Here is a 9,765-nt window from a genome sequence, read left to right as displayed (position 1 = left end):
CCTGCTCCTGTCTGGACCTCACACAGTGGACGCGCTTCCTTTTCTCGGCCTGCCAAGCGGACTCCTTCTCATCATTCATGGAGTGTCTGAAACCACTCCCATCCAAGAAGCCTTCAGGAACACGCCGGGTAGTCTTAATCTCATCCTTCTCAGTCCAAACACAACACCACAGACTTCCTCATCTACTGCTGCACTAAAATCCCTACCATTTAGTACTTTTAACTACACACTTGTTACGCTTAGTGTTTGGTGTGTCTTTTTGAGAATGGAACTCTGCTCAAAGTTATGTGGCAGCCTGGATGGGAGGGGAGTTTGGGGGAGAATGTATACATGTATATGCATGGCTGACTCACTCTGCTATCCACCTGAAACCACCATAACATTGCTAATTTGTTATACCCCAATACAAACTATAAAGTTTTTTAAAAAATGGTATGTAGCGTCATTGCTTGATTTTTCCAATCTTGGTTGTTGTCTAGTCGCCAAGTCCTGTCTGACTCTTTGCGACCTCGTGGACTGTATGGACTGCAGCCCACCACAGAAGCTTGCATCTGCTAATCTCAAACACTTAATTTATTGAATAAGCAAAAATTTCAATTTTTTTTTGATGCGGACCATTTTCCCAGTCTTTATTGAATCTGCTACAATATTGCTTCTGTTTTATGTTTTGGTTTTTTTGGCCATGAGGCATGGGGGATCTTTGTTCCTGACCAGGGATCGAACCCGTACGCCTTACACTGGAAGGTGAACTCTTAACCACTGGACCCCCAGAGAAGTCCTGGCATGAAAGTTAATGCCTTTTACTGATCACACTACACTCACCTCCAATTCGACCTGTCACAGTATGAGCCCCAGCAGTCTCTGACCCCGTACCAGCACACCCCACTTTCTATGTACCTTGCTCTGTGTTAGAATCAGTCACAATGGTAGCATTCGTGCTTGGAAGACAATTTCTTGCTCCAAGGGCAGAACACCTACCTTCTTCTTGGTGGGACCGCCAGATTCTTTGGAAAAGGGTTTGGAAAGTGTGAGTGAGTCGTGGACCCAGCCTGGAGTGGTGTTCTCCTCAAGGTTGTTATTGGACAGTTGCTGCCTTGAGTAGATCAAGGCACATTCTGTGTTATGAGGAAGCACTGTCTCTGCCAAACGCCTTTCTGTAAGTGATTATGTGTAGGAGTACCAGTAGGAGTGCTTTTTGTTTCTGCGGCTTCCCAGATGGCGCTGGTGGTAAAGAACCCGCCTGCCGATGCAGGAAACGTAGAGACGCATGTTCAGTCCCTGGGTGGGGAAGAGTCCCTGGAGAAGGGCATGGTAACCAACTTCAGTATTCTTGCCCGGAGTGTTCTAGCCCATCAGGCTCTGCTGTCCACGGGATCACAAGGAGTGAGACACGACTCAGTGACTCACTAATAAGCCTTGTACCCGGGTATGATTCAAACTTTCGGAAAAGACAAGTATTTCCATGAAATTGGAGTGAATAATCTCCTACATCAAATGCCCATGTGTGAAACAGAGAAAGTTTTAACTAATATTCACAGATAGGACAGTAGGGAAACAGTAGGGAAAAAAAAAAAACAAGACTTTTTCCCCATAAACAGAGCTTAAGAATGAATGTATAAGTAAGGGGCTGATCACCAGTCTGTACAACATACGGGTTTTTGGAATGTTTAGCAGACTTTTATCATGACTGGATTTGTGCCTTGGGTGGCAAGTTCTCTTTCTGGGCATCTTTTGCTTGACAGGATCCCAGCATCTTCTTCAGCGTGTCGGTCTGTGGGGGCTCAGTGCTTGGAGGTCAAGGTCAGTGTCGATGACACCCGGAAGATCTGAGGAAGCATGTTACTAAGTTGGTAAAACATCTCTTCAGAAATACTCTGTAAGAGGTAACAAAAAAAAAAGAGAAGAGCTTGCATGTGTTAAACTATCAGTGACTTTTAAAAAATGCTTTTAAGTGTTTTAAAATATGGAAGTAACGCAAGCAGTTCTGGACATGAAGTGAAATGTGAGAACCTCATCTTTGGGAACTGACTCAACTGCGTGGCTCTGGGCAGGCGCGTTTCTCTGGCCTCTGTCTCTGAGAACCACTGTGTCTGTCAAGCAGTAAGCCTGATAACCAGAAAAAGCCCTCGATCATACTAGTATAATCAGAGATAAAAGTACCACTCGTTGTGCTGAATTCTACACAGAAGACAGAATCGTTTCCTGCTCATGTCCGCCTTTATGAACTCTTTAGACTCTATATAACATAACTGTGGGGGGAAAAAAGCAAAGGGGAGTCAAGTTCGGCTTTGGGTTAAATCAAAGAACCCTCAAGTGGTAGACGCTAATATCTTCGACAGTAAACGGAGTGCCTTGATGGCTCATACACTTCTCCCCCTAAACACAGAAAGCTGTGAGCATTTTATTATGCAGTAATGAGTTGAGGGCGGGGCTTCCAAGGTGGCTCAGAGGTAAAGAACACACCTGCCAATGCAGGAGATGCGGGTTTGATCCTTGAGCTGGGAAGACCCCCTGGAGTGGCGACCCACCCCAGTATTCTTGCCCGGAGAATCCCATGGACAGAGGAGCCTGGTGGGCTGCAGTCCATGGGGTCGTGAATAGTTGCACATGACTGAGCAATTAAACAACAACAGCAATACTGTGTGCAGGGCAGTGTGCCTAGCCACATCTGTAAGGAATTCTATAGCAGAGCTGGACTGAGGTGAGATCTACCCAGGTAACACACCTGTGGCACCAGAAACTGCACTGTCCTAGAAATCCCTCCGTCCCACGAGGCCATTTCCATCATGAAACCTGGAACAGAGCAACAAATGTGGCTGAATGATGAATTCTGGTCTTCAAGCCTACCTGTCCTTTACTGAAAGTAAACTGGATGTTTACAGTCAGGCTACCTGTCTTCACGCTTTAGGTACCCACTTCCCTGTGGGAGAGGCTAAGCCCAAGGGCCAGATACACTTCTGTAATCCTTAATTCTCCACACCAGCAGTTTCACATAGTGCTGTCCAAACACTTGGAATGATCATTTCTTGAGTTCTATTTTGTCTCCACACAACGAAGCCAAAACAGGTCAATATAGATTCCTTAAACATGTGGTTTTATTTTCTTTTCAGGAAAATGAAAGGTAGCTGAGAGTAAGTTCTATCAATGATCAAATATCGTTGCATTTCAAGAGGGCTGGAGACATCCCTGGGGACCTAATGGTTAGGACTGGGTGCCTTGGTCGGGGAACTGAGCTCTTACAAACTGCATAGCGTGACCCGAAACAAAAAAGAGGGCTGGAGATTTTATTTTGTGATTGGAAAAGGTTAAAAAGTCCATTATGAAGGGGTTGCTCATTAAACCTTTAACTGGGGCACCAGATGACCAAAGGAACATCCACGTTCTTTCACCTGGCTTGCTCGATGCCAAGATTTTCAAGGAAGAAAGATAGGTCCTTGTTGTTAAATATATAAGGTTGTATCTTACCTTTGACACACTTAAACACAAGTTCCGCTCTCCTTAAGCACCATGGTATAGTCATTTCCTAAAAACAGAAACAAAATAAATCGTATTTTTTTGATAGGACTTTGCAGGAAAAAAATACCTAACTAATCTGTGCTTTTCAAAGTGAAAACGGCGGCTACCCTTGTGTAGGGAACAGTGGAGAGAATGTGGGTTCACTGGCTGGACGAGAGCCTGGGGCAGCTTCTGGGGTGCTGGCTGGTGACATTCTGCTTCATCACCTGGGCGCTGGTGATGTCAGTGGTCAGTCGGGGAACGTGCGAGCTGCATGTTTCTGTGTGCTTTTCCCGAGGTGTATTATATGCTGCTGCTGCTGCTAAGTCACATCAGTCGTGTCTGACTCTGTGCGACCCCATAGAAGGCAGCCCAGCAGGCTCCTCCGTCCCTCGGATTCTCCAGGCAAGAGTACTGGAGTGGGGTGCCATTGCCTTCTCCAATGCATGAAAGTGAAAAGTAAAAGTGAAGTCGTTCAGTCATGTCCGACTCTTAGCGACCCCATGGACTGTAGCCTACCAGGCTCCTCCGTCCATGGGACTTCCCAGGCAAGAGTACTGGAGCGGGGTGCCATTGCCTTCTCCGGTATTATATGCTAAGACAGGTTAAAAGGGCTTCTGGGGTGGCTCAGTGGTGAAGAATCCGCCTGCCAATGCAGGAGACATGGGTTTTCAATCCCTGGGTTAGGAAGATCCCCTGGAGAAAGAAACGGCAACCCATTCCAGTATTCTTGCCTGGAAAACCCCATGGACAGAGGAGCCTGGTGGGCTACAGTACAGGGGGTCACAAAAGAATCGAACATGGCTGAGTGACTAAACAACAACGAAAGGTTAAAAACAAAGAACAACATCAACTAAAACCTGGTGAGTCCCAAACGAGTCAACAAGTTCACAGCACAGACAAGAGGAAAAGTCAGGGACTCGGGGCTCGTGACCTGCAGGTCCACTCCCCGTCTGTCAGGTTAGACTGATTCCAGGATGACACTGTCTTCAGATCGCAAAACGAAAGTCTACAGGGACAGAACTGGTAAGAGCAGGATGTCTTCCTTCTGGCCGATGGATTACTTTTTCCTTTCTTTCTAAATTGCAGTCCATTTTATCCACCCCAGGACAGGACTGTTTCCGACACTGGTGTCACCTCACACGTGCTTCAGTGTGGGCACTTTGTGTGGCATGTCTGTCTGTTACAGGAAGAAAACAAGACACGAGATGCCGTGGGGCCTTCTGTGAAAGCTGAGACAGACACCGCCTCTATATCCCAGGCAGTGTCGTCTGAGTTTGTAGGACAGACTCTGTGACCTGAATGGATGTTTAAATATGACCGATGGGAGGAGTGTGGCTTGATATACTTCTGTGAATTAAAATGGGACTCTGGATGCAGACTTAATGTTCTGCAGCTGGCCGTCCCGATTTAAAACATGTAACTTTTGTGACACTGTGGGAGAGGGCACGCTGCTAGGGTCAGATGTCTGGGAGTGAAGCCGAACTTGGTGACTTTTGGAAATGCTGCCTTTGAGGTTGTTTCCCACCTACATAGAACCATTTTTATAAACTGGTTAACCAGGAGTCCAGCTGCAGGCATGTCCGGATACTTTCATGGGGCCGGAGCTCGTCACAAACTTTCTTGGTTTCTCCCCAAAGACTCTACTATAGATGGGCTGGTTTGTGATGAGAAGGATGGCTAAAAGTTCCTGGTGGGACTGAAACTTCATAAAGCGACAGTGGAGGAAAAGAAAACAACAAGGGACGTTGGTCAGTCACTCCTACTGCTGGATTAGGTATGACTGAGGCCGAGAGACTGAGAACGCTGGCGCACCTCTCACCAATCGGAGCCAGAGTTCTCTTAATCAGAATGGCGTGTCTGGTAAAAACACAGATGGATGGTCAGTGGGAAATCATTTAACCCACCTTGTCTGACATGGACTTGAGCTGTGTGTGTGTTTACACAGAGAACTGCATTTAAAGTGAGGCCTCCTGAATACAATGAGTCTAAGCGGGGACTCAGTCACTCTGAAAAGTGCAACATAAAATCTCCTGCACTGTTTCTTTACGGTAAGAGGGTTTACACACATCTGCTATGTCTATGGGGTCGCACAGAGTCGGACACGACAGTAGCAGCAGCTATTTCTGAGCATGTGGCAACACTGTGGAATACGTATCATCCACTTTACGTTTGTGGAGAAGGCAGTGGCACCCCACTCCAGTCCTCTTGCCTGGAGAATCCCATGGGCCGAGGAGCCTGGTGGGCTGCCGTCCACGGGGTCACCAAGAGTCGGACACGACTGAGCGACTTCACTTTCCAGCATTGGAGAAGGAAATGGCAACCTACGCCAGTGTTAGGAGCGAATGCCCTTCCTTTCACAACCTGTCCTTGCCGGCTAGAAATTTTGCTTTTTAAAGAATGCCACTCAAAACCAGCAGCAACGTGCTGCTGATATGGGTCCTTCACCCTGTTGGCCACTGGCTCTCCTGGAAGGATCAGCTGGAACCTGTTTGCTTGGAGGCTGTTGTGCTCCTCCAGACTCTAACTAAAGTTGGATTTAACCTCTGTATTATTTCTACAACTTAACCCCTCTAACTAGCTTTCATGGAGGGGAGGAAATAAAGCATGAGAGAAAGCAGTCACGGGAAGAGAGTTTTTTTAAAATTTAAAACCATAAAATACAGTAAACAGCAAAAGGAGGGAATGATTGTGCCATGTTTTAGCTGTAGAGGCCAGTATGAGCATTGTAGCAACAGTGTCCTTGAGGACCTGGTAACAGGAGCCTGGCTTCTTCCTGCCAACGGGAAAGCACCTCTTTCCATTGACTATCAATGCCTGCTCTGCTGCGTCATTTCAGTCGTGTCCGACTCTGTGCGACCCCATAGATGGCAGCCAACCAGGCTTCCCCGTCCCTGGGATTCTCCAGGCAAGAACACTGGAGTGGGTTGCCATTTCCTTCTCCATATGCCTGCTCAGAGAACGCTTAATCATTTTAATGGTAGTCTAAGCCAATACACTGGAAAAGACTCTGATGCTAGGAAAGGTTAGGGGCGGGAGGAGAAGGGGACGACAGAGAATGAGATGGCTGGATGGCATCACCGACTCTGTGGACATGAGTTTGAGTGAACTCCGGGAGTTGGTGATGGACAGGGAGGCCTGGCGTGCTGAGATTCATGGGGTCGCGGAGAGTTGGACACGACTGAGTGACTGAACTGAACTGAACTGAAGCCAATACAAATGTGGAGGTAACCCTAATGCTGCCTAAAGACAAAAACTGAGGTGAAGTTGGGGGGAGGGGGAGGGGAGGATGAGGAGCACGTGCCTTACCCAAAGCTAAAGTTAAGTTTGACGTTCTAGTTTACCTACCCTAGGATACTGCTGTAACTCTCTGAATATGTGTGGCTCGGGATTATTCACCGCTTTATATGACGTGTCACTTGGTTCTATTAACCAGATAGGAGATGTAAAGGTTCATTAAAAATGAAAAGTGCTTTTCAAATGTAAAGCTGCTGCTGCTAAGTTGCTTCAGTCGTGTCCGACTCTGTGCGACCCCTTAGATGGCAGCCCACCAGGCTCCCCCGTCCCTGGGATTCTCCAGGCAAGAGGACTGGAGTGGGGTGCCATTTCCTTCTCCAATGCGGGAAAGTGAAGTTGCTCAGTCGTGTCCGACTCTTAGTGACCCCATGGACGGCAGCCCACCAGGCTCTTCCGCCCATGGGATTCTCCAGGCAAGAACAATGGAGTGGGGTGCCACTGCCTTCTCCACAAATGTAAAGTGGATGATGCGTATCCACAGTGTTGCCACAATCTCAGAAAATGCTGGCACTCTTCCCATCTGCTTACCTCTGACATATCATGCACCAGCAGGAGGGGAATACTGACGGTTGTGATGTCGTGGGTACAGCAGACCTTGAGGATATTTCGGAGCCCCATGATGGCGGGGTCCCGAGCGGTGATGTTTCCCGATTTCACGTTGTCATCCACACAAAGGTGGAAAGCGACGTGTATTTCTGAGAGGTTAGAGTGCCGCGTGATGTAAAATTCTCCTGTCAACAGCGGATAACAATCGTGACTTTCAGAAACACAAAGTGTGCTCACTAGTGGGCTTCAGAGACGACTGTGACGGGCAGCCAATGCCAATGTGCTGAACCAGCAGAGGAGTTTGTCAGGGACCTGTGTGGAACTCAGGAAGCAAACAGGATTAGCGCTACTTAATTCTCAGAAAGAAGGTGATGGAAAAGAGAGGTGATGGCCGAATTCATCTTAGGTTCATAAACTAGTACGAAGAGACCACCAAGCAGGAAGTAAATCAAATGAGTGCTCATCATCGCAATCTGATGTAAATGCTCAAAGCGCCCTAATTCACTCAAAATTAACATGTCAAGACAGGCTACTTGAAGGTCTGTCTTCCCCACACCCTACAGCTGCTCTTCTCCATCTCAGTTTAGGGGACTAGTCAGTTCTCTTCCGTTAGCTGCAAGGACAGAAAGACACGAGTTGGCCTTCATTACTTTCTTTTTCGCAGGACATCTTCCCCCACCCAATTCACCAACTATTTTCAGTATTGTTGTTGCTCAGTTTCTAAGTTGTGTCCAACTCTTTGCGACCCCATGGACTACAGCATGACAGGCTTCCCTGTCTTCCATCATCCCCTGGAGTTTGCTCAGATTCATATCCATTGAGTCCATCATGCTATCTCATCATCTTATCCTCTGCCACCCCCTTCTCCTTTTGCCTTCAATCCGTCCCAGCATCAGGGTCTTTTCCAATGAGTTAGCTCTTCACATCAGGTGTCCAAAGTACTGGAGCTCCAGCATCAGTCCTTCCAATGAATACTCAGGGTTCATTTCCATTAAGATTGACTGGTTCGATCTCCTTGCTGTCCAAGGGACTCTCAAAGAGTCCAGAACCACAATTCGAAAGCATCAATTCTTTGGTGCTCAGCCTTCTTCATGGTTCAGCTCTCACATCTGTATATGACTACTGGAAAAATCATAGCTTTATCTATATGGGCCTCTGTCAGCAGGCTGATGTCTCTGCTTTTTAATACACTGTCTAGGTTTGTCATAGCTTTCCTTCCAAGGAGTGTCTTATTTCATGGCTATAGAAACTGCCCACAGTGATTTGGAAGGCCATGAAAATAAAATCTGTCAGTGCTTTCATTTTTTCTCCTTCTATTTGCCATGAAGTGATCTATAACAAACACTTCAACTATCTCAAGTCTGAGCACTCCATTTTTATTGCTATCACCCTAGTTCACAGTACCATCTTATCACCTAGGTTTCAGTAACACACTCCGAATTAACCTCTCTGTTCCCATTCTTGCCCACCAACAGATGATATCCACACATACAGTTAAAATGATTTTAAGTATAGATCAGATTACATCACTCTCCCACTTAACATGGTCCAAAAGGCTCCCATGACAGGAAAAAAACCCAAACTCCATCCTCTTGTCTCACCCTCTCCTCCTGCCCCAGCCACACGGCCTTCCTTAAGAGATCTTCAGATACACAGGGCTTGTTCCTGATCCAGGGCTGTTTCCTGAGGGCCTTTCCCCCACGGCTCCTGTCCAGATGACTGCTTTTCACCAATCACGTCTCAGAGCAAAGGTCACCTCCTCCCGGAAGTCTTCCTTGATTGACCCATCTGATTGATGTAGGATCTCACTCCTCACTGATTCTCTTTCACATTGTTCTATTTTCTCCTCAGCACTGAGATTCCTCTGCGATCTGTTTATGAGGTCATTTTAAAGCGAGCACCACTGTTTACATGCCATGACTCTAAGGACTTTTGTCTCTCTCATTTACCATGCTGTCTGTAGCTCACGAAACTACAGGACCTGGTGCACAGAAGGTACTTGGTAAACTTTGGTTTGCTGAATGGTAATCAATGTTTTCAACCGAAAGCTTGTTTTATCAAGCCTTAACATCCAGGCTTTCTACAATCACTCCATTCCCTAGGTAGCCATGCCAGCCATTGGCTTTTATATTCTGTAGTTTCTGTCAATGTAAATAAACAGAAAATATATAAAAATATGTTTTTATAAACACACCTGCCTCACTGGAAATTCTGAGATCTTCTTTGAGGAAAATCCTGCTGTTCTAAAACCTAGTCTTCCATCACTAACCCACATCCCCACAAATTCCCCTCATCCTGGCCTCAAGGTCCTTATCTTAGGATTTTACTTTATATTTACATATAAACACAGAGTATGTTTAAAGTACTTAACGCACAGTGGCACAGTGTTTAACCATTTCCAGTTACAAGTGTACATAAGCTGTGTCA

General features: G+C 46.6%; 1 protein-coding gene across 2 annotated transcripts in view; it reads right to left on the bottom strand.

Annotated features, from left to right (window-relative positions):
• Positions 1-314: 314 nt before the first annotated feature.
• FERRY3 (FERRY endosomal RAB5 effector complex subunit 3) overlaps positions 315-9,765 on the bottom strand; it is a 38,178-nt gene continuing 28,727 nt past the window's right edge. Inside the window, exons 6-9 of one of the 2 annotated variants that reach the window (XM_088837406.1) lie at positions 7,321-7,523; positions 3,466-3,523; positions 2,726-2,793; positions 315-1,874 (exon numbers count right to left, since the gene is read on the bottom strand). In XM_088837406.1, the coding sequence (XP_088693532.1) occupies positions 1,782-1,874; positions 2,726-2,793; positions 3,466-3,523; positions 7,321-7,523 (422 nt within the window). In that variant the 3' untranslated portion in view covers positions 315-1,781. The remainder of the gene's footprint in view (positions 1,875-2,725; positions 2,794-3,465; positions 3,524-7,320; positions 7,524-9,765) is intronic. The other variant, XM_055395190.2, reaches the window with a different exon arrangement.

This window comes from Moschus berezovskii, chromosome 6 (genome assembly GCF_049115385.1).
Source record: "Moschus berezovskii isolate FMDL1 chromosome 6, NW_MosBer_1.0, whole genome shotgun sequence".
Classification (NCBI taxonomy): domain Eukaryota; kingdom Metazoa; phylum Chordata; class Mammalia; order Artiodactyla; family Moschidae; genus Moschus; species Moschus berezovskii.
This window is presented reverse-complemented; position numbering and strand designations above follow the sequence as displayed.